We start from the raw sequence: 23,934 nt of genomic DNA, 5'->3' as shown, positions 1-23,934 counted from the left end.
GTAGGCTATAGATATTGTATATCATATATAGCCTACATTGTATAGCTTACATTCAAATATTACCTTTCTGTTACGAAGCTGGGAAGGCCTATGAGCGCAAATTAGGATGTAGTGGAGGCTAAACGCGAGTAAACGCAGTTTATCTACCTCTGAAATTTCAGAAATAGAGTTTAGGCCTACCCACCTCTTATTAGAGTTTATCCACCTCTCAAAAGAGTTTATTCGCTTTTAACATTCAAAACTGTATTATCCAATACTATCCTATAGGTCTATTCCCAATACTGCATAATAACCTCCACCATTATCAAACATGTTCGAATGTCTTTTTTAAAAATCCGATACCGCATGGCGCAGTCCACCTCACCGAGATCGCAGAATTCATAGTTCACCCACCTCTTATTTTACCACTACATCCCTGGCACAAATGTACTTTTCCTCTCCTAAACGAGGGCAATTGGACATTTTATGGTCAATATTAGATTGGTGAGAACACCAAATATACTAGATCACCTGTAAAAATGTTTCAATCATTCCATCGTAGGTCTTGGTGTTTTTTAGATATTATGAAATAAGTAAGCTATACGTTTTTTCACTTTCTTAAGTGGGCTATAGTTCTCATTAGCAGTTTTATGCCAAACCATGAAACATTAAGCTGCGTCCAAAAACGTCTTTAAAGATCTTCTGATATTGATCATGCATATGGCAAAGAAAGACATGAGATCGTTGGTCTTGGAATTTTGAAAATGCATCGCACTTAGACCTCAGATTACTTGCAGTACCCCGGCATTACCACAAGGAAATGGTCGTACGTCAAGTTTGAACCTGACGTGGAGATACGCACTTTTCCACGTCGAAGACGGTTTTTATAAATCTGAGCGTTGGCATGGATTTGAGCGTACGCACGGTCTAAGATCAAATCTGTGCGTAAGAACGCTTTATAAATGAGGCCCCTTGCCCCCTATTTCACTTGCCTATCTCGCCAAGGAGGCTCATAATTATAAGGCTGTGGCCCATCAAAGGCGTTCTTGTTGTTTATAATCACCTCTGAGTCTGTGTCAGGATTCATTACACCATTCATTGAACTTGACCTGTTTGCCCTCTCTTACCTCACTTCCGGTTATTGGTTTATAGATGCAGAATTATTTTCTTACAATTTTCTCACAATATGTTGTTTCTAGTCTAGTTAGAATGTTTTGTAAGACTGCTATGCACGCTACATGTGCAAAACAGTGGCAAAGTTTATTATTAACGATGTTGAGCCAAATGAGACAGACAAATACACTTTGTTTCCCTTTATTTTTAACTTGTTTCAGAAAAAGGAAACTGAAAGATATGAAAAAGAAACAAAATGCAAATTAGGCCTATGTAAAAATAGATGTTTGAATGCTGTAGCTGGTTGGGGGCTGTAGAGCTGCTTGAGAGTGAATGAGAGCAAACTGGAATGGGAGAAGAAGCTTGGTCTTGCTGGAACGCTGCTGGTGGGCTTCTGCTGGTCTAGATGATCCTTTGTTGATGCCCGAATTCCTTCTTAATTTGGATTGGCGACTAGGGATGGTGCATTGCTTAAGGCACATTTAAAAAAAAAAAAATACGGTTTGTGTGTAGACCAGTATTCATTATTGCATTCTTCCAGCTTGGATGTTCACTTCAATGAATATTTCTGTGGGGGTGGGGGGCAAAAGGAGACATTATTAAGACATTTCCTTCAGGATTATCTGAGGTTAAATGACAATAAGTAGAGATGTTGGCCAATTTTTGACAATGATAGATAAATGCTATGTGTTATTGTGTCCTCCAATGGTTTGCACCCACTTTTTTTGCCATTTGTTGATGATGTCCCTGACAGTGCCTTGATCTCTCTGAGGGGCGAACCTGTCCACCATCTTGATAAGGTCAGAATGGCAAGCCAAGAATGTCAGCGTGTTACGGGCATGGGTCCTGTTTTAGACACAAACAATTCATCAACACCGATTTATTTACATTAAGGACATCAACACCAACTCATTAATAATGACAGCATTAAAAAAATATTGAGATGTTTTTATATGTTAAATTAACATTTAAAATATGTTTGATGCCCGTTTTCATTTCATCACAAGATGGCGTGAGGCACACTGTCTGTTTATGACAGTCATTTGACCGACATTCACATCCTCCCATTTGGCCACATTCACCACGGTCTCAACTTCCACTGCTATGCAGATGACACTTTATCTTACCACTCCCTCCAACTGCCAGAGACTTTCTAATGTGGAGACACAGCACTCAAAAAAAAGCATCCTCACCTCCATAGAAATGCATGGGGCTAGTTTGTCCGCCAATATGGCCCTTGTCTACACATTTGGTCCCACCCTTCCTCGGCAAAAAACCCTGTCAACATGTGAATACATTGAGCCAATCGTGTGGTGTGATGTGAATACATTGAGCCAATGGTGTGTTGTGAAGACATCGTGCCAATCATCTGTTGTGATCTATTCTCCACCATCATGGAGCAAGATTGGTGTCCAATGTGGAAGCCTTGATATATAGATAGATACTTTAGTCATCCCATTTCTGCTGAAATGGATGCCCGGCAGGCCCAAAAGATATCAAATGGCTATTCTTTCCTCGTTTAGGGAGAGTCAATCAATATACTCCAAACTTCTCTATCATCAAATTTTGAATTACAGGCTTAACATAGCCAAAACAGCTTTTAGTATTATGCCCATTTTGATGTATAAAAGCTATAACTCTGAAACGATGCTTATTGAATGCTTATTATTTGCATTATTGAATGCTTGGCAAGAATGATTGCTTTGCTGCTTTCATTGTAATGTTTTTGTCTTACAGTGTCTTGTCCCTATTCTACGCCCATTTCTTGAGTTAAGTGATGGGAAGTGGCAGTGTCGACGCATGTCCCAATCAGATGGCATATAGGGCCCAGCCGTTACATGACTCTGGTTAGCTGTTTGATTTGTCTTCTTTTTTTATTTATTTGTTTTTATTTCAGCTTCGATAGTCTTTTTGTAAGTATTCAGGTTATGTAATGAACCCCTAGATATTTGAACATTGCCACAGTCTCTCCCTGTGTTTGTGATATAATTTTGATCCAGTGGTGACATAAACTTAGAGCATCAGCCCATTTTTAAAGTACCTGCAGGCATGTCATTGGACAACGGGTTTTTCGAATTGGCATGTTTTGTACGGGCACTGCACTAGTTAATTTATAGTCACTACATGGACCAACATATTGTATAACATACTGTATAATGCACTGTGTAATATGTATACAGTGCAAAACATACAGTGTTTTCGGAATATGTTATTAACTCTTCATTGTGTTTTAACAGTGGTAAACATACAATTTCAAATCCACGGCACTGACAGATAATCCTATGTAGTATCGATATAGGAGATGACATGACTTTTAGATACCACATAATAAATTGATTAGGTTTGGTTAGCTGAGTTGTTATTATGAAACAAGAAGTATCACTCCCACCTGACTTCCTGTGCACTGTCGAGGGCCAGACAGCTGATGGAGTGGATGAAGCGGTCAGTCAGGTTCTTTTTGCCAGACAAGACGCGGGATGCCCCCATGACCTCTGCCAGTCTCTCCAGGAACTGTGCAGTGGTCTTCCTCACGGCCGCATTACGGTGTCTAAGAAGTAGAGAACCATTGAAACACACCAAGAGAAACACAGAGCCAGAGAATGAGTAAGCTAGAGAACCAGAGGAGACAAAGAACCATATAGACCGTTTCAAGAGAGTTCCATTATCAGCATCATAGTTGCTCCCACAAGGCTTCCATTTTAACCATATTTAGCCAGATAAACAGAGGAGACAAAGAACCACAGAGCCAGGAGAGACATGTGTTAAACCAGGTGAAACAGAGACCAGTTGTTGAGGACTAGTAGAACTAGTATAGTAGTACTAGTAGAATTAGTATCAGCAGTACCACAGAGAACCAATAAACTTCAGGAAGTCTGAAGTAAAGGCTCATCAGGGTTCTCTGTCCCCCTCACCTGAGCCCTGTGTTGATGAGGGCATTCATGCTGCGAGAGGGGGTGACATTGAGCACCATGTACCCCAGTGCCAGCTCCATGTCCTCCCTGATAAAGCCGCTGGCCTCTCCAGCTTTCGGCAGCAGTGTCTGGGCTGTGCCCTCGGCCTCTGTGTCCATGCCTCGCCCCAGGTGAGCGTGCAGGTGGGCCAGCGTCACCATGGCAGCGCGGGAAACCATTGAGCGCAGGTTCTTCACCTGGGTGTGTTGAGAAAGATAGAATGACAAAATGTTACAAGCTGTCTCAAAAATACATAGAACACAAAGAAAGTTTGTTACAACGGTGTTCTCATACTGTCTATAAAACTGTGTCCAGGCCTAACATGCATACATTGTAGTGGCACCAAGGCGAGTAAGCTTATTGAAACTGTGCAGTATAACTAAGTCATCTGAATACATATTCTCGGGTCTGAAACAGAACAAATGCAACATGAACTCCAGCTTGTTTTCCAGCAGAGAGCCTCTGACCTCGTGGTAGACAGCCAGACACACATCATGCAACCTGGGCAGTAGCACCTCAGCGTGGTGCTGGGACAGAGACCTGATGGAGATCAGGGCCTCGATCTTCTGCTCCCTGCAGAAACAACAACACACATACAACTCAGAGGAGCATATACTTGACTTTAGCAGTCTATCTCCAGCTTAGCTCTAAAGTGTAAAGACCTTGCATAGGGTAGGCTGTCTTCATTAAAAGACACTCTTTGAACACAAATATGTCAATATGACTGTATCTTATCTTAGCTGAAAAACTATAATTTGTCTCAAGTAAATATGTTAAAGTAGCCTATCATAGCTAATAGCCTATAATTTGTATAGATTTAATGTGTTAGCCTAGCCTATTTTAGCTATACTCCCACCAGTCATCCTCTCTGAGCAGCCTGAAGGCCTGCAGGATGGCCTCTTCGGGGCAGGACACAGGGGGCAGTTTGGCCAGCTCTGGGAGCTCCCTGATCTGCTGGGTGTTGCTTGTTTGCTTCTCTATCACTCTCTTCTTCTTCACCTCCTTACACTCCTTCACTTCTTCCTTCTCTGCCAGACACTCCACGGACCTTTGCTCTGGGAGGTCAAAGGTCAAATCTGTTTTGATTTGTAGATCCTATTCTTGTGTTGCAACCAAAGCTATATCAGACAGTATGATCAGTGTGTGTGTGTGTGTGAGTGTGTGTATAAAATTGTTAGGGATATGTATCTAACTTTAGTGACTTCACTGCTCACCTGTCACAGCAGTGGCCACACTAAGTGAAGCTGTCTTCTTGAGGCGGGGTAGTCTACTGACGAACCGTCTCTGATTGGTTACCTGGGGTTTGGCTGTCTCTGGGGGGGAGGGGACAGCATGGGCAATGGGTGGAGTGGGGGTGTTGAGGAAGGGCAGAGCACGCAGTGCGGACGGGGTCCTGAGGTCCACAGGGCTGAGGCTGCTCGTAGAACTGCCTGCACGGTCAGAAGCGCTGGCATTGCCACTGAGGACACTGTTACAGCGGAGACTGGTGAGTCTGATCTCCTCAGCAACACACAGGGCCTCCAGTCGGAGGTTCTCAGGGATCTGGTGAACGTTTAGGGGTTCTAGCACACACCCCATATCCTGCTCCTGCTCTGACTGCATTGTATGCTTTACCGGGGGTTGACAACCGTTGATATGGTTTCGGTTACTGTTTATGTTGTCCTGTTGACTGCTGGTTTTCAGGCCAACATCTTGGACAGTTTTGATACAGCGCCTGGCCTTGATCTTCTTCGGCTTGTTGTTCTGACTTTTGCCTGTTGCCTTGTTGATGACAGGTGGAGCAGGTGCCATGCTGCCATTGGCAATGCCACCCGGTGCTATGTTGTGATGGAGTGGCATCAGTGGGTGAGCCCGATCAAGGCCAGTCAAATTCTTCCTGCCTAGGGGACGCGGAGCACCTCCTTGCGGAATTGCAGAGAGCCGTCTGTCACCTAGGATCAGCTGGACCGGGTCCTGGCCCTGGGCTAGTGCAGGCAAGGAGGGGAATGAGCCACAGGACTGCTGCTGCTGGGCACGTGCAGGGGTGATAGGGGGCAACAGCTCATGCTGACCAGACGCTACACCGGCTCTGAGCGACTGGAGAGAGCCGCAGAGCATTGTGGGATTATGGTCTGGCAGCATCACAGGCACAAGATGAGGATGGAGATGCGGGTGAAACAGCTGATGATGACACTGTAAACAGGGAGGAGGAAACATGTCAAAGATGGCCGCCACCTGCACCCAACACCACAACACATTCCCACACAGTTCTGTATATGAACCTAACATGAAAGTTACTATAAGTAGCCCATGGTATGATTTCTATAATTGATTTACAGCCAGATTGGGCCAAAGCTGTATTCGTATTGGCCTCAGAGAATATGGGCTATTAAATTTACATACCGGTAGTAGCTTAGGCTATATTGTACTACTATTAGATTTTATAGGGAACTCACACATGCCGGGAAGCAAGTATGGGAGCCGGTGTACTGCATCCGCTCCAGGTTTTCCCTCAGGAGCTGCTGCATTATGTGTTTCATCTCCTGGTTTTGGACATGGAGTCTATCCAACTCCTCTTTAAGGCTTTGGGAATCCATTGAACTGAAAATGTCCAATTCTCTGACTGGACCTACATTTCAAAATGGTGATGATAATGGGCTGAAATTAAACGTCCTGAACTTAAAATTATAATATGGTATCAAATTACGATTGAAAAAATATATACATTCGAATATAATCGAAACGGAAAAAACAACCGTGTATATCTAACTGAGAAGTTTCTACAAGTGACGCAAAGTAGTATGTTGGCGGAGGATGACAGCTGCGCTATTGTGAACTCACCATTATGACGCATTTTGGAGTTCTGGTACGTCTGTGTCTTCAACAGACCATTCTTGAAGGTTCAGCAAACGAGTTCCATAAGCCTAGAGGTGACAAATCGCCTCTGTCCATAATTACATCTATAGATAACTAACCAATAAACATCAGTAATACAACCTTATGTAGCCTTCGTAGACTACCTTCTCAGGCTTGATAGCACGCAAATGAGTTAGTATCGATTATTAATTGATAGTCACAGACCTAGCTACATAACCTTGAGTTCAGTGAGTGATTAATTGCGCTAAATAGCATTATTTCACTCCAACAAACACGTAAAATCAACAGAACAAGAACAGTCATCACCCCTGTAACGCAATATGCCAAAGTGAAACCAAATTCCTGAATCTGCATTCTGAAGCTTATCCGGATGATCATGGAGAACAATCAAAATATGTTTACCTTCAAGCTTGTACAATCATTTGCAGTAGCCTACATCGGGCTGGTGGTTTTAAACTTTTATGTGAGCGGACACAACATAGACCAAATTACCCTATATAGCCCTCTAGTGGGGAGCAAGGATAAAACACGCTTCCACATGTTTTATTATCTTCCACAAGATGGAGTTTAAAAACGCTTTGTTCATTTAAAAATGTTTTTAACGTCAGTTAGTGTGTGTGCGTGAGAGAGTGAACAGTTTTAAAATGTTGGTAAAACTACATTAAGGAAAATAGCAATAATAAACAGCAATGTAATATCAATGATCAATAGCATGAACCAGGCGCACTGCGGTCTGGATCTCCCTGGAAGAGATGGTGGAACGCTTGTTGTAGTGGGCCAAGCGGGAAGACTCTCCAGCGATACGCTCGAAGATGTCGTTCACGAAGGAATTCATGATACCCATCGCCTTGGAAGAGATCCCAGTGTCAGGGTGGACCTGCTTCAGGACCTTGTACACGTAGATGGCATAGCTCTCCTTCCTGGACTTTCTGCGTTTCTTCCCTCCTTTGCCGGCAGTCTTGGTCACGGTTTTTAGAGCCCTTCTTAGGAGCAGGTTTAGCTGGGTCTGGCATATTGAGTTCTCGACTGAAAAATTGAGAATAAACGACTAGCGAAGTTATCTGGTATATATATCCCAGATTATATGCAAATTGAGGACTGCGTCACTTCACACACCCACTACCAGAATGGCAGTAATTTCCCTCCTAAACCAAATACTCAGACACGATTGGTCATTTTGAATAGAAGGGGCAGTCAGTAACAGAAGGTTAACACCACCCACAGATCATCAGTCTACACCACCTTTAATATGAGTACCCAGAGGTTCGCGTAATTTCCCGCACTTTTCTTCTGAAGGAAGCGAATCGTTGGAAATATATATAAAATAATTGTACATTTAGCGTTGCAATTCATGATTATGCCTACAGTTGTTCGCAGTAATTTAGGTGCACTTCTCGAATCATCATTGATGTTTGTTTAACATGTTTAAATGGTCCTTTTTACTGAACTGTTTGCGCTGCAATTTGTTGGCAGACATTTTTACAGTAAAATAAATAGCACGGCACAGTAATACACAGGAAATTCCCCTTGGATTTAAACCAGAGACTTTCTAATGAGACACAGCACTCAAAAAATCCTCCATAGAAATGCATGGGCTTAGTTTGTAACGCCAGTTGTCAATGCATATCACACCCCTTCCGCGGCAAAACGTTGACAAGTGAATACATTGAGCCAATCATGTGCTATGTTGTGAATACATTGAGCCAATAATGTGGTGTGTTGTGAAGACATCGTGCCAATCATGTGTTGTGATCTCGCCGCTGGAGCAAGATTGCAGTAGATTGGTGTCGTGAAGCCTTGCGCACGCGCATTTCTGCCGAGATGGATGCCCGATGAGTGCCCACAAAGTGTTGCCATATGGCCGCCGAGTGGAGGGACTTGCCTAAAAGGACTTTGTTTAAACTCACTGTATTTCTATACATTATTACGTTCCTGTCTGTCAGGCCAAATATATACTTGATTTATTATAGAAAGTGACAACTGGTCCAACGTGTTTGCGTGACTCAAACGATGAAAGGCGGCCTATTTGATTTATGGGGTAGGATTACTCGGCATGGAACAAACATGTTTTTGTTGTTGTTTTCTTTATAGGTTATTTGGCATTTTTATATTTTGTTTGATGTTTGAATGTCTAATTTCACGTTGGTGTCATTCTTTAACGTGCTCATGACCTCGCATCGTATGTTTATTTACAGGAGTTTGGTTTTCATACTAGGAAGCTACACATTTGGACATCATATTCTTGACAAACGTAGCTCATTCAATGCTGCAGTTTTGCGAATCTTATGATAATGCATATTGTCATTGAGACTAATTCAAGTGGGGGGTCTATAACATAGGCTATATCCGCACACTGCCCTGTATGCTCCTAGTTTAATGGTAGCCTAGGTTACGTTTCGACCACTCGGGTCTTAGTCAGGTATACCAAAGTCCTTTTAGGCAAGTCCCTCCACTCGGCGGCCATATACCAACGTTTTATGGGCACTCATCGGGCACAGTCTTTGGGTCGAATTGCGCGTGCGCAAGGCTTCACGACACCAATCTTGCTCCAGCGGCGAGATCACAACAGATGATTGGCACGATGTCTTCACAACACACCATATGATTGGCTCAATGTATTCACATCACACCACATGATTGGCTCAATGTATTCACATGTTGACGTTTTGCCGAGAAAGTGGTGGGATATGTGTAGACAACGGCCATATTGGCGTGACAAACTAGCCCCATGCATTTCTATGGAGTATTTTTTGAGTGCTGTGTCTCCATATTAGAATGTCTCTGGGTATACCTTATACCTCACGAAGACCTGAGTGGTCAAAACGTTATAACCTAGCCTACCTTTAAACTGGGAGCATACGAGGCAGTGAGCATCCTTTCTTTTTTACGTTGTTACTAACCTGCACCTGACGAATTTGTATGTGCGCATCTCTACGCTAGGATAACTTCCACTACCCCATTAAACAGGAAAACCAGCTTTTATAAGGAATTGGGTGGCTGTTAAAAGAGCCTTTAGGCTTAGACGAAGGAGAGATCTGATCTTCAACCACCAAAACCGTACAGAGTACGTCCCTAGCGTTTCAAAGCATAGACAAAATCCATAGCGGTCACCAGACATAATTTCACTGTTCTTTGTTTATATGAACTTGCAACCAGTGAAAATCTATTGAGCAGTCAGTACTGTAAACAAATGGAAAGCACAACGTTCAGGGCCATACGCCATACGATTTGTTTACAGTATTTTTCAGTATACAGCCTACAATGCACTGTACAGTGTCCAATACAAATCCTTTTCTTGCCCAACTTCACTTCCTCCCCGTCCCTCACCTCACATATGCACTCGTCCTCTCATATAGTTTCTTCTCTCCATTCTCATTCCCACCTTCAACAACCTGTCTGCTCTCTAAACTGGTATATATTGTTAAATCACATCATCTGAAACAAGTTAAATCAATTTTGAGTGGTTGTGTTTAATCAATGACATGTCTATTTCTATTTAATTTTTGCCACTTGTGTTTACCAGTATGGATGGCATGTTGTGCATTAGAGAGCAGAATGTGTTTTGAGAATGAGAATGTGTTCAAAATTTTGCTAAAAATTGTAAGTGAGATCTGCAAATTGTGCAAAGCAAGCAAAATCATCATGTCTAGCTTGGGCTTTGATGACTCTCATGTGTGGGCTCCTTGAAACACACACACACACACACACACACAAATAAAAATGCACATATATAAAAGTGTATTTTGGCAAATACAAAATGTGATAGGCTGGGTGAATGGGAGTAGGCTAACGTACAGCTATAAGCGCTCATACCTAGGGGACATCGTTCTAGGATCCAAAGCTGTGTATGCCATCCCCACCCTACATAGTCAGATTGTGCGTCAGAAAGTGTGTCTAATGTCCGACTGTACGAATACAATGTTCAAATGGAGATAAAGAGGTACCTAAAGACAGTTACAGCTTATGTGGAATGTAATGCATTAAAAGTGTATAGACATTTTAGTTTAGTGCAACTTTTGAAATAATTATAACAATAATAATGCTTAAAATATTGTACATTTTATTTAGATCCAATTGCAGACTGTATGAATGTGTAAGTTAGATTCATTTTCCCAGCAGTACAAAGCTGTAGAGCTCTTCTATTAGTTCTATTAGTAAAAACCACTTCACTTCACTATATCACTCTTGCTAACCCTGCTACAAGAGAGACAGAGTAGGAAATGGCATATACACCGATGAAGCATCATATTCAAATGTGCATATAGTGGAATTTGTATGCAAATTGTTTCGGTAATGACAATGGCTAGGAACAAATTATGAAAATAAACAGGAAATGCAATTGGGCATATGGAAATTGTTGACAGCGCTTCACTTTTTCCACATTTTGTTATGTTTCAGACTCATCTTAAAATGGATTCAATTCATTTTTTTTTCTCATCTATCTACCCACAATACTCCAACACTTACAAAAACAGGTGTAAAAAATAAAAGACAGAAATAATCAATTTACATAAGTATTCAGACCCTTTGTTATGATGCTTGTAATTGACCTCTGGTGCATCCCACCTGATCCTTGAGATGCTCCTACAACTTGATTGGAATCCACCTGTGCCTAAATTAATTCACTGGACATTATTAGAAAAGGCACACATTTCTTTATATATATGGTCTCACAGTTGTATGTCGGAGTGAAAAGCCACGAGGTCGAGATAATTGTCCGTAGACCTATAAGACAGGGTTGTGTGAAGACAGAAGGATACAAGAACATTTCTGCAGCATTGAAAGTGCCCAAGAGCACAGTAGCCTCATAATTCTCATATGGAAAAGTTTGGAACAACCAACAGCCTTCTTCTGGTCGCTCAGTCAAGCTAAGTAATCCGAGACAAAGGGCCTTGGTCAGACAGGTAACCAAGGACCCAATGGTCACTATGAGATCCAGAGTTCCTTTGAGAGGATGAGAGAAACATTGCAAAAGGGTTCTCCAATGTTTTATCAGTTAGCCTTTTAAAATGATATCAGATTAGTAAACAGAATGTGCCTTTGCAACATTGGATGAATGGTTGCTGACAATGGCCAATGTATAGATATTGCACTAAAGAGCAGCCATTTCTTTCTACAACAGTCGAGAACTCTTTTGCAATTATGTAAGCACATAATGTAATCTGAAAACTACCCTGATTAATAAAAAAAACAATGCAAATAATCTCATCTGATATGATATTCTGATTATAATGGAGTGGAATGTAAATGTCTAAGTGTCTCCAAACTTTTGACTGGAAGTGTATACATATATTACCATTAACCAACTTGAGGACCTGAAGAGGAACTAAATATGCCGTTCTTAATGTTCATCCAAATACCGCCACACATAATTTTCTTCTCATTTTGCTAAGGGATTGCTTACATCACACGTCATGCACAAATCATCAGACAATCTCCTTACACACCCACTAATTTCTGCACCTTTGCAGAGCTGTAAAGGTTATAATAAAATTTCAGGTGTGACACACTCTCTTATTTAATCAGCCTTCAAATATTGCCACATAACTTCCGTTTATCACAAATTGGTCCGGTAACATTTCGACCTATACATAGCCTGGGTGGCGCATGTTTGTCAATTGTGTTTCGCTGTGTCCACAAACCACCCGTGTGTAAAGTACACATTCGCAAAAACTACATTGGAACTGCTTTTACGTGTAACAGAGGCTCATGTCTTGGTCTGTGGTACTTTTTTGTCGACGTATTGCGCGGTTTTACTATCATTATGTGCATGATTTCCTCACAAAACTCAGACTGACTGCAACCTCTCCACCTAGAGGTCCGACGTTCTCAGTTTGTTGCAAAAGTGATAAAGGGCAACCAAAGCGCCCATATATTCCCTTTTAACGTGCAGGCTGTGCTCTTCACAACAGACATCGTCTTTTTGGTTAATGTCTTATTGCCACTCATATGTTACAAACAGTGCTGGGAGAAAACACAAGTGATCTCTTCGCCACAGGAAGGCCGGGAGAGATCTCGGTCTACTGAGACTAAATGGTCCTCATGTGTATTATAAGTCCAGGCAGTAGGGTACTAGCAGCCATTCATTTGTCTCAGGTCTATCGAATACTACGCGCGTGAAAACCTAAACGATACAATGGCAGAAGCTGCTCCAGCCCCTGCTACGGCCCCAGTGAAGTCCCCTAAGAAGAAGGCACCCCAACCCAAGAAAACTGGACCAAGTGTGGGAGAGCTCGTTGTCAAGGCTGTCTCTGCCTCTAAAGAGAAGAAAGGAGTATCGCTGGCTGCCCTGAAGAAGGCTCTAGCGGCTGGTGGATACGATGTGGAGAAAAACAACGCTCGTGTCAAGGTGGCTATAAAGAGTTTGGTCACAAAGGGAACTTTGGTCCAGATTAAAGGAACCGGCGCTTCTGGCTCCTTCAAGCTGAACAAGGAAAACGCGGTGGAAAAGAAGCCCGCTAAAAAGACAGCACCTAAAGCGAAGAAGCCAGCACCGAAAAAACCTGCCGTGGCTAAGAAGCCCAAGAAGGCAGTAGCAAAGAAGCAGGCGGCCGCCAAAAAGACTCCAAAGAAGGCAGCCAAGAAGCCTGCCACACCGAAAAAAGCAACGAAGAGCCCAAAAAAAGCCAAGAAGCCTGCTGCACCCAAGAAGGCAGCGAAGAGCCCCAAGAAAGTCAAGGCAACGAAACCCAAGGTGGCTAAGCCTAAAGCTGCCAAACCCAAAACGCTGCACCCAAGAACAAGTAAATGTGCAGATTGTTTTATGTCGATAAACAAAAGGGTTCTTTTAAGAGCCAACCAAAGCTTCTTTGAATGCATTTATTATTGATTGTGCCTTTTTCCCACACATCCACGCCCACGATAATTGATTTTTGTCTTCTATAACCATAAACTGCCACAAAATATTCCCAAAACTCAGTGGCATTACGCAGTGCGTAGGCAATGAACTAACGGATCATAATATGAATTTCATTAGGCATATTATCATAAAACATTCTCTCTTACAATGTAGTTTTTATTTAAAAATGGGAAAAAACATTTGCCTCATTCTGTTCACTAGCTTCCAAGCAAGTTACAAAGTATCCAGAATCATGCATCACACAAGCACTTCAGTTTGTTACACATATCCAATATAAGTAGCCAAAATATTGCAACACAACCATTTTAGTTTGCTACATTGTAACAGTGTTCGGGAAACTATTTGAATCACCACCGGAAGTTTCGTTGGTTTATTGTGACCATTCAAATGAAACTTTCATTCAGAAGAAACGTTGTTATAATTTAATCTGGTATATTACTTCTCTACTATGCCACGCATTTAATTTAATGATTGGAGATAATGTGCTGAGAGAGGTGCTACAATCGCCAAATGGAACTGATATTGACGTATAGCCACGAACTACACGTTGATTGGCTCTCAGCATTATTTTCTCAGCCACTGGGAATCTGGTGTACCCCTGCGCTGGTGTGTGATATTAGGACATGCCTGGCCATTGCAGAGCACTAGAGTTAACTCCAAACACTTACTGCAAACATGAGTGGCAGAGGCAAAACCGGTGGCAAGGCCAGAGCTAAGGCCAAAACTCGTTCATCTAGAGCTGGATTGCAGTTCCCCGTAGGCCGTGTGCACAGGCTGCTGCGCAAAGGCAACTATGCTCAGCGTGTTGGCGCTGGTGCTCCGGTTTACTTGGCTGCCGTTCTCGAGTATCTGACGGCTGAGATTCTGGAGTTGGCCGGTAATGCTGCCCGTGACAACAAGAAGACTCGTATCATTCCCCGCCATTTGCAGCTGGCTGTGCGTAATGACGAGGAGTTGAACAAACTGCTCGGCGGAGTGACTATCGCTCAGGGTGGTGTGTTGCCTAACATTCAGGCTGTGCTTCTGCCCAAGAAGACCGAGAAGTCCAAGTAAATCTACCTTTTATAAACTTCTGAAACAAAGGCTCTTTTAAGAGCCACCCAAATATCTAGAAAAGTACATTCCAGGTTGCCCTTGACATGATTTCTTCACTTACCCGTGTGAAAATTCATTTAGAAATATGAGCCCTTTAACTCTGAATCAATGCTTAGCCATCCAGCCACTAAGTAACTCTTAGTTCATCTAACTTAAATTATTTACTTTCCTTTTAATTAAATTAAACTGTAATTACGCCAGACCAGAATCAGAATATCTTGTCATTACGGATCGTAAAAATACATTGTTTGCCGTCTTAACGGTGCATTCAATAAATAACTTTAAATGTTAATATTTATATATTGATATATTGACACCCAGTCCCACATACACAAGAATAAAATCAGGAAGTAGTGAGATGATAAATACATGTTCTTAGTTAATCATGCAGGGCTGCGGGGCGATCTTAGACCCTCCTAGGTCAACATGAATATGCAGTCTTTCAGACGCATTTCTTTCTTTTCAGTAATATATGTTTAACATATTAATGGTAGTTTGGCTTTTTCATTTAAACACGCAGGTATCTGAATGGGGGCGGGGGTCATTTTGAATTTCAGGCGCCACTCGGAGGGAACTTGGAAGACCAATCAGCGGAGATCAAAAACCTGACGTAAACAGGGGGCAGGCTTCGGTCGTAGGCCTTATATACCCACGTTCCGCAAAAACATTCATACTTGAAGACTAAGAAGAAATGGCAAGAACTAAGCAGACAGCCCGCAAATCTACCGGAGGTAAGGCTCCGAGGAAACAGCTCGCCACCAAGGCTGCGCGTAAAAGCGCACCAGCAACTGGTGGAGTGAAGAAGCCTCATCGTTACAGGCCTGGTACTGTGGCTCTGAGAGAAATCCGCCGTTACCAGAAGTCTACTGAGCTGCTGATCCGCAAGCTGCCCTTCCAGCGTCTGGTCAGAGAAATTGCTCAGGACTTCAAAACTGATCTGCGTTTCCAGAGCTCTGCTGTCATGGCTCTTCAGGAGGCTAGCGAGGCTTACCTCGTCGGCCTGTTCGAGGACACTAACCTGTGCGCGATCCACGCCAAGAGGGTCACCATCATGCCCAAAGACATCCAGCTGGCTCGTCGTATCCGTGGGGAGCGTGCTTAAATCAATCCAAATCAGGACCCAATTCAAAGGCTCTTTTAAGAGCCACCCAAATATTTAGAAAAGCTATTTTCCAAACTGCCCACGATACCCGCTTAATATTCTTTTAACGTTTACTGTTATGTTTATAACTTACTCCTCCATAGAAATGCATGGGCTTAGTTTGTAACGCCAATATGGCAGTTGTCTGCATATCACACCCCTTCAGCGGCAAAACGTTGACAAGTGAATACATTGAGCTAATCATGTGGTGTGTTGTGAAGACATCGTGCCAATCATGTGTTGGAGCAAGATTGTAGTAGATTGGTGTCGTGAAGCCTTGCGCACGTACATTTCTGCCGAGATAGTGCCCAAAAAGTGTTGCCATATTAGGCTAGTGACAAATGGTCAGAAAGGGCTTCAGTGTTTGAGATACCCCTACCGGAGGTAGAACTACACCCAACAATGTTTTTCCTCATCTCTAAGGTCTCCCATATATGAAATGGATTCTTAGCTAAAAATATTTTACTGCTAAGATTGTTAAATTAACAGATATTGTTATACACCCCAAAACCAAAAAAGAACTAAAATATAGCCTGTCTGTATTGGAGTTAAGGCATATAAATTAGTGCAGATCAATCACACAAGCTCTGAGAGCTTTGAAACTTGGCATGTTTATAGTCAGGAAGTTGCTTTACCTACTAGAAAAGACTGGATGTGAATATCTTGAAGTATGGAATGAATAGAGACATGTAAACTTACACCTAAAATAAGCGGACATGCAAAAAATGAATATCTATGCAGAATGTTTTCATTTACTTTGTAGCTGCTTTACCAGGGACTATCATAAGAACACATATGATGGCTTATGGGAAAGGTGGTGTTGTACGGAATCCAACAATACCAAATATGTAAATATAGTATGACGAATCAGGGTGTTCTGTCACTCAATGTATGAGGTGTCCAAAGTGAAAGAAAACGGAACACTGGCAAAATACAGTCTCCAAGTCCAAATCACATTATCAGTGGTGAGGAGAATGTTGACATTCATTGTTACTGCAAGGTAAGTTACATAAGGTAAGTGCTGCTCTATATTTACATTTAATAATGATACATTTCATATGTCCCAGTATTAAACAATTCATATGAAACACAGATCCAATTGAATCAGGTTAACATTGGAATGGAACACGTTTATTAAAATATTTATATTCACTTGAATTTTGTTTTGGTCAAGTCATTACTGAATAATGGAAAATAATATTGTTAGCTTTTGTCTGTCCAGACCAGCAGTGGACACTGCTACACTGCTTACTTCACCCCTAAGTAGCTAAACAGTTAGTTGTAGAACCTACTTTCCCTAGCTAAGAAAGTACCTTAGCCCCAACTTTTGTATTAACATGCCATTAGCCACGCCCACAGGAAGTGAGGTAATTGAGATTTTGTCGCCAGGACATGATCAATTTTAACGCATTACTCCCCTCTCACACCCTGCCCTTGTGTACGGGTTGATCCGATTTATGTCAAAGTTGGTATAAATGATGCCGAGATGTTCCTGATTATAAATTGTGACGTTTTTTTTGATATGTTGTAATTTGACGAAATGGCGAAATTATTAATTTTAATACCCTTCCACATAAACAATAAATGTGTCATAATTCACCATGCATGGCTTGAAATGTTTTAAATTTCACAGGTCATTGAAGACCATGTTAATGATAATATTCACATGCCCATAATGCATGTTTGGCATAGCGCCACCAACTGGCAACAGAAAGAATGACAATTATACTGATGTCACATGATCAATTTGAACATACTCCTCCTAGACGGTTTGTCAGATTCATTTGAAATTTGGCAAACATTATGCCAAGATGTTGCTGATGTTGCTGCCTGGCATAGCGCCACCATCTGGCCAACCAGGAAATGTGCCAGAAATGGACAATGCCTTAAGTGATTGATCTGAAACATTATAAAATATTGGATATCATTATTGTGATAATATTCACATGCCTAATTCACAGGCCTAGCATAGCGCCACCTTCTGGCCAAGCAGGAAATGTGCCAGAAATGCTCTATGCTTTGAATAAATGGTCTGAAACTTTTCAGGTTAATAGATATTATAATTATGATGATATCCAGAGACCCTATGGGCCTGCCTGGCATAGCGCCACCACCTGGCCAAGCAGGAAAATGTGCCAGAAATTGGTAATGCCTTTATTGGTTGATCTGAAACTTTACAAAATATTGGATGTCATTATTGTGATGATATTCACATGTCTAATTTCCATGTCTAACATAGCGCCACCATCTGGCCAAACAGGAAATATGCCAGAAATGGGTAATGCCTTATCTGATTTATTTGAAACTTGGTAGGTATAAAATATTTGAAATCATTATTGTGATGATATTCACATGTTCTATGCTTTGAATGAATGGTCTGAAACTTAACAGGTTAATACATATTATGATTATGATGATATCCAGACACCCAATGGGCCTACCTGGCATAGCGCCACCACCTGGTCAAGCAGGAAATGTGCCAGAAATGGACGATGCCTTAACTGATTAATCTGAAACTTTATAAAATATTGGATATTATTGTGATGACATTCACATGTGTAATTCACATGCCTAGGATAGTGCCACCATCTGGCCAAGCAGGAAATGTGCCAGAAATGTTCTATGCTTTGATGGATTGATCTGAAATTTTACACAAAATTAGATATCATGATGATGATGTTCATATGTCTTTTTAACATGCCTTGCATAGCACCACCAATTGGCAAGAGAAGGAATGTGTTTTTTTCCAAGTCTGTTGGATATTACAATCAGATGCATCAGATTAGTCAGATTAGGTGTATATGACATCCTAGCACCCAATATGCCGGTGTGGCGTAGCGCCATCAGCTGGCCATAGTCAGAATAGTTTTTGGAATTTATTTACAATTTAATTAAATATCATTATTTTGATGATATTCACATGTATAATTTCCATGCCTAACATAGCGCCACCATCTGGCCAACCAAAAATGCATCAGAAATGTTCTTTGCTTAAAATGAATAGTTTGAAATTTCTCAGGTTATGATTATGATGACATCCAATGGGCCTGCCTTGCATTGCGCCCCCACCTGGCCAAGCCAGAAAATAAAATGCAAAAACAAATAGCACACACATCAAATATGTACATTTCGCAAACGCACCACGTCGGTGCTTTGTTGGATTCCGAAATGTCACAGGGTGAAGCCCGCAGGTGCTCGGGCCCGCCATTGCCGCTTGCGGCTATATTTCAACTTGATTTGCATTTCGATGAAAATTCTGAAATGTATATAATTTTTCCTTTTCACTAGTCTTTTGAATTATGAAGAATGTCTTACAGGCATTGGATCCAAAGCTTTGTATAATTTGTGGGAAACATTTTGAAAAGGGCAAGAAAAAAGATCCCTATGTCCAAAACCCCACAGTACAAGGCCTCCAACGCATACTTACCCTTGCTCAGCAGAGAGAGAGATGGTGATGTCCATAAAACTCTTGCTCCATATACAGATGATATTTCCTCCAAAATCAAAGTTGCATATCATGTAGAGTGAACTACTGCAGTAAGACAAAAATCAGTGAGCAGCAGCAAGTTGCAAATGTTGAGAGTGAGAGCACATCTGCACCAAGAAGGCTGAGTTTCAAATACTGAGAGATTGTTTCATTTGTGGAAGGCCAGCTCTAGATCAGAACCTATGACGGACATTTCGACTGGTACAGGGGCAATGTAAATTATAGGCCAAGTATACTTGTGTATACAAGGAATTTGGTCTCTGCATTTATCCCATCTGTGAATTAGTGAAGCACACAGAGCACACAGTGAACACAATTAGGTGAAGCACACACTAACCCGGAGCAGTGAGCTGCCTTATTACAGTGGCGCTCGGGGAGCAGTGAGGGGTTAGGTACCTTGCTCAAGGGCACCATGGATGTGGGCATGGGAGAGCAGTGCTCAACCACTTCCCCCGCCTTTTTCCCTTCTGGGTCGGGTATCGAACCGGTAACTCTTCGGTTACAAGCCCAAACCCCTAACCAGTAGGCCACGGCTGTCCCCAGTACCAGGGACAAGGTCCTTCGGGCAGCTTCTGAAAGGCTTGATGAAGATGTACATTCAAATTCTTTCATGCCCAGATCTCTTTGCATATGATGCCAAATACCATAAAATGTGCCTTGCACACTACATCTCTAAATTAAATAATAAACAGCAGCCATAGAAAAGAATCAAAAAAGCAGACCAATGTCTATAACAAAGCGTTTATTAAGCTCACTGAAGACATTGATTAAACAGTATTGTCCAAAGATATAAAAGTGAGATCTCAATTCTTTGACTGATAGCTATGACAACATACTAATGACCATTGCTGAGCAAGAAGGTGTGTCTATACTTCAACACAAGAAATATAGATCCTGGAAACTAAAGGAAAAGCTGATACAGCATTACAAAGACAGGCTTGCATTTGTTCCACGTCCAAGACAGTAAGATCTGATCTGCTCAGATAGTATAACCATATTGTGCACTGAGGGAAGCTGCTAAACTCACAGAAATAACAGTAGACTGAGACTACGCTTCCACAGACAAGTCAGAGTCTTTCCGAAATCCAAATATTACACAGGGCTGCAGACATATTGAGGAAAAGCATGGATCAGGTAGAGCATGACAGTGAGTAATATGTCAGCAGTGACTGTCTATTATGTTTCCAATGCAGCAAGTATGTACCCAACATCCTGTATGACTTTGTGAACTGGTGTGTTGATTAACATGCCCACAGAAATTACCAAACATGTGGTGATGACCCAGCTTCAAAGGAGAATCTGTGTGTTAATTTGTCATGATCTCATTGAACAGAGCTGTCACATCCATACGCCAATCACACTGGGACTTCCCATTTTGATACATCATGAGTTTGGTAGTAAGACCAAAGTCCTTTTAGGCAAGTCCCTCCACTCGGTGGCCATATACCAACGTTTTATGGGCACTCATCGGGCAGTGTTTGGGTCGAACTGTGCGTGCGCAAGGCTTCAAGACACCAATCTTGCTCCAGCGGCGAGATCACAACACATGATTGGCACGATGTCTTCACAACACACCATATGATTGGCTCAATGTATTCACATCACACCACATGATTGGCTCAATGTATTCACATGTTGACGTTTTGCCGAGGAACGGGTGGGATATGTGTAGACAACGGCCATATTGGCGTGACAAACTAGCCCCATGCATTTCTATGGAGTTATTTTTTAAGTGCTGTGTCTCCTCATTAGAAAGTGTCTGGTAAGACAGTCATCAATGAGCTCAGTGCAATGGGACACTGTGTTTCCTATACAGAAGTTAGCCACTTCTCACATCTGTTGCAGCAGACCAGATATCAAGGACAGAGAGTGGTGTCTACATCCCAACTGGCCCCACTGGAGTTGCTGAACATGGAATTTGTGATGCAGCCATCAGCAACTTTGACCAAAATGAAGACACCCTGGATGTGAAGCGTAAAAGAATAGACAAAATGTACCTGTAAAGTTTATCTCCATCCATTCATATCAATCGTGTTCAAGGTGGTGAGGGACCTCTGAACCTGAGGGAACCTGTGCTAGGCATTTATCTGCTGTGGAGACTTGGCCTCTTCGGAACACAACAGACGTCATAGCATCAGTTGTACACTTCCCATCCAGGGTGTTTTCATTTTGGTAAAAGTTGTTGATGGCTGCATCAACAATTCCATGTTCAGCAACTCAAGTGAGAACAGTTGGGATGTAGACACCACTGTCCTTGATCTATATTTCTTGTGTTGACACACCTTCTTGCTCAGCAATGGTCTTTAGTATGTTCTCATAGCTATCAGTCAAGGAGTTGAGTCCTCACTTTCATACCTTTGGACAATACTGTTTTATCAATGTCTTCAGTGAGCTTAATAAAGGCTTTGTTATAGACATTGGTCTGCTTTTTTCATTCTTTTCTATGGCTTCTGCTATATTTCATTTAGAGATGTAGTGTTTTATGGTATTTGGTATCATGCAAAAAGATCTGGGCATGAAAGAATTCGAAGATGTACATCTACAAGCCTTTCAGAAGCTGCCCGAAGGACCTTGTCTCTGGTACTTGCGACTGTTCCAGTTGAAATTGCTGTCAGAGGTTCTGGTTTAGAGCTGGCCTTGCCACAAATGAAACAATCTCTCCGCATTTGAAATTATGTTTCATCAGCCCTACTCAGCCTTCTTGGTGCAGATGTGCTCTCACTCTCAACATTTGCAACTTGCTGCTGCTCACTGATTTTTGTCTTACTGCAGTAGTTCGCTATACATGATAAATTATATGAAACTTTGATTTTGGAGAAAATATCATCTGTATATGGAGCCAGAGTTTTATGGGCATCGCCATCTCTCTCTCTGCTGAGCAAGGGTAAGTATGCGTTGGAGGCCTTCTACTGTGGGGTTTTGGACATAGGGATCTTTTTTCTTGCCCTTTTCAAAATGTTTCCCACAAGCTTTGGATCCAATGTCTGTAAGACATTCTCAGAATAATTCAAGAGACTAGTGAAAAGGAAAAAATTCAGAATTTTCATTGAAATGCAAATCAAGTTGAATTACACATGCAACATTAGTCAGAGGGTTAAGTACTTTCTTAGCTAGGGAAAGTAGTTTCTACAACTAACTGTTTAGCTACTTAGGGGTGAAGTAAGCAGTGTAGGCTCTACTGTCCACTGCTGGTCTGGACCAGAGACTTTCTAATGTGGAGACACAGCACTCAAAAAATACTCCATAGAAATGCATGGGGCTAGTTTGTCACGCCAATATGGCCGTTGTCTACACATGTCCCACCCCTTCCTCGGCATAACGTCGACATGTAAATACATTGAGCCAATCATGTGGTGTGATGTGAAGACATTGAGCCAATCATATGGTGTGTTGTGTAGACATCGTGCCAATCATGTGTTGTGATCTCGCCGCTGGAGCAAGATTGGTGTCGTGAAGCCTTGCGCACGCGCAGTTCGACCCAAAGACTGTGCCCGATGAGTGCCCATAAAACGTTGGTAAATGGCCGCCGAGTGGAGGGACTTGCCTAAAAGGACTTTGCCTATATGGCCGCCGAGTGGAGGGACTTGCCTAAAAGGACTTTGCTTAAAGCAAAGTGTGTAATGTTTAGCGTGCTAGCACCGATGTCAGTGTGTCTAGTCGTGTGTCCAGTTAATGTTTGGGTCTAAGGCCAGACTACTCTTGAAAAGCTGACATGACAAGGTTCGTAGTTTTTTATTTTTCGATGTTAGTCTCAGCCAGCACTACAAACCAGCATTCACCGTTATCATTTTCTCCAACTTGTCCTCTACCAATCACTTTTATGTAGTTTAATAAAGGTCACCTGCCAACCTTTTTGTATTGTAACGCAACAGTCAAGAGTATTTTTTTAAGTTTTAAATCAAAATCCTACACATCCTATTGATCAGAGATTATATCCATTTTTTATTAGTGAGAATGGCAGTAGCCTATTACGACCGTTTAGCTATAGCTAGGTATGACTACATTGGAATTACTTTTCAAAGAGAATGTGAGTGGCTCTTAAAAGAGCCTTTGGGTTGTAAAGCGTTAGACGAACACTTTACTTGGAGCTGGTGTACTTGGTGACGGCCTTTGTTCCCTCAGACACGGCGTGCTTGGCCAACTCACCAGGCAAAAGCAGACGTACTGCAGTCTGGATCTCCCTGGAAGAGATGGTGGAACGCTTGTTGTAGTGGGCCAAGCGGGAGGACTCTCCAGCGATGCGCTCGAAGATGTCGTTCACGAAGGAGTTCATGATACCCATCGCCTTGGAAGAGATACCAGTATCGGGGTGGACCTGTTTCAGGACCTTGTACACGTAGATGGCATAGCTCTCCTTCCTGGACTTTCTGCGTTTCTTTCCTCCTTTACCGGCTGTCTTTGTCACGGCTTTCTTGGAACCCTTCTTGGGTGCAGGCTTAGCTGGATCTGGCAT

At 42.1% G+C, this 23,934-nt stretch overlaps 6 protein-coding genes across 7 annotated transcripts; 3 read left to right on the top strand and 3 right to left on the bottom strand.

Moving 5' to 3' along the window:
* Positions 1-1,343: 1,343 nt before the first annotated feature.
* On the bottom strand, positions 1,344-6,786 carry LOC125297086. Its single transcript, XM_048247244.1, has 8 exons — positions 6,479-6,786; positions 5,258-6,215; positions 4,900-5,098; positions 4,511-4,616; positions 4,005-4,240; positions 3,482-3,640; positions 1,813-1,938; positions 1,344-1,660 (listed from the first exon to the last, which is right to left on the bottom strand). Exons 1-8 carry the CDS (start codon positions 6,617-6,619, stop codon positions 1,648-1,650), a joined length of 1,938 nt encoding a protein of 645 aa, XP_048103201.1. The 5' UTR covers positions 6,620-6,786; the 3' UTR covers positions 1,344-1,647.
* An 810-nt stretch (positions 6,787-7,596) lies between these two features.
* On the bottom strand, positions 7,597-8,376 carry LOC125298323 (histone H2B-like). Its single transcript, XM_048249025.1, has 2 exons — positions 8,343-8,376; positions 7,597-7,925 (listed from the first exon to the last, which is right to left on the bottom strand). The coding sequence occupies exons 1-2, from the start codon at positions 8,374-8,376 to the stop codon at positions 7,597-7,599; spliced, it is 363 nt and encodes a 120-aa protein (XP_048104982.1).
* Positions 8,377-13,005: 4,629 nt separating this feature from the next.
* Positions 13,006-13,728, top strand: LOC125298322 (histone H1-like). Its single transcript, XM_048249024.1, has one exon. It carries the CDS (start codon positions 13,036-13,038, stop codon positions 13,726-13,728), a length of 693 nt encoding a protein of 230 aa, XP_048104981.1. The 5' UTR covers positions 13,006-13,035.
* On the top strand, positions 13,563-15,955 carry LOC125297126 (histone H3). Its single transcript, XM_048247293.1, has 2 exons — positions 13,563-13,572; positions 15,540-15,955. Exon 2 carries the CDS (start codon positions 15,545-15,547, stop codon positions 15,953-15,955), a length of 411 nt encoding a protein of 136 aa, XP_048103250.1. The 5' UTR covers positions 13,563-13,572; positions 15,540-15,544.
* Positions 14,434-15,263, top strand: LOC125297110 (histone H2A-like). 2 transcript variants are annotated; one of them, XM_048247278.1, is made up of 2 exons: positions 14,434-14,801; positions 15,245-15,263. In XM_048247278.1, the coding sequence occupies exons 1-2, from the start codon at positions 14,434-14,436 to the stop codon at positions 15,261-15,263; spliced, it is 387 nt and encodes a 128-aa protein (XP_048103235.1). The 2 variants fall into 2 exon arrangements, with proteins under 2 accessions (XP_048103235.1, XP_048103234.1); XM_048247277.1 differs by lacking the exon at positions 15,245-15,263 and having other exon boundaries at positions 14,434-14,811.
* Positions 15,956-23,559: 7,604 nt separating the features above from the next.
* LOC125297116 (histone H2B-like) lies at positions 23,560-23,934 on the bottom strand. The gene has a single exon (XM_048247282.1). It carries the CDS (start codon positions 23,932-23,934, stop codon positions 23,560-23,562), a length of 375 nt encoding a protein of 124 aa, XP_048103239.1.

The sequence above is a fragment of the Alosa alosa genome, chromosome 7, assembly GCF_017589495.1.
Source record: "Alosa alosa isolate M-15738 ecotype Scorff River chromosome 7, AALO_Geno_1.1, whole genome shotgun sequence".
NCBI lineage: Eukaryota > Metazoa > Chordata > Actinopteri > Clupeiformes > Clupeidae > Alosa > Alosa alosa.
Note: the sequence above shows the minus strand (reverse complement) of the source record. Positions and strands in the feature narration are given on the sequence as shown.

Excerpts from the sequence above, each read along its gene's own strand:
- LOC125297086 (XM_048247244.1), bottom strand. The coding sequence starts at position 6,619 with ATGGATTCCCAAAGCCTTAAAGAGGAGTTGGATAGACTCCATGTCCAA. Across the intron at positions 3,641-4,004 it reads CTCATCAACACAGGGCTCAG|ACACCGTAATGCGGCCGTGA; the intron begins GTGAGGGGGACA and ends TCTACTTCTTAG. Across the intron at positions 1,939-3,481 it reads GACAGTGCACAGGAAGTCAG|GACCCATGCCCGTAACACGC; the intron begins GTGGGAGTGATA and ends TGTCTAAAACAG.
- LOC125298323 (XM_048249025.1), bottom strand. The coding sequence starts at position 8,376 with ATGTCTGCCAACAAATTGCAGCGCAAACAGTTCA. Across the intron at positions 7,926-8,342 it reads ATTGCAGCGCAAACAGTTCA|TCGAGAACTCAATATGCCAG; the intron begins GTAAAAAGGACC and ends TCAATTTTTCAG.
- LOC125298322 (XM_048249024.1), top strand. The coding sequence starts at position 13,036 with ATGGCAGAAGCTGCTCCAGCCCCTGCTACGGCCCCAGTGAAGTCCCCT.
- LOC125297110 (XM_048247278.1), top strand. The coding sequence starts at position 14,434 with ATGAGTGGCAGAGGCAAAACCGGTGGCAAGGCCAGAGCTAAGGCCAAA.
- LOC125297126 (XM_048247293.1), top strand. The coding sequence starts at position 15,545 with ATGGCAAGAACTAAGCAGACAGCCCGCAAATCTACCGGAGGTAAGGCT.
- LOC125297116 (XM_048247282.1), bottom strand. The coding sequence starts at position 23,934 with ATGCCAGATCCAGCTAAGCCTGCACCCAAGAAGGGTTCCAAGAAAGCC.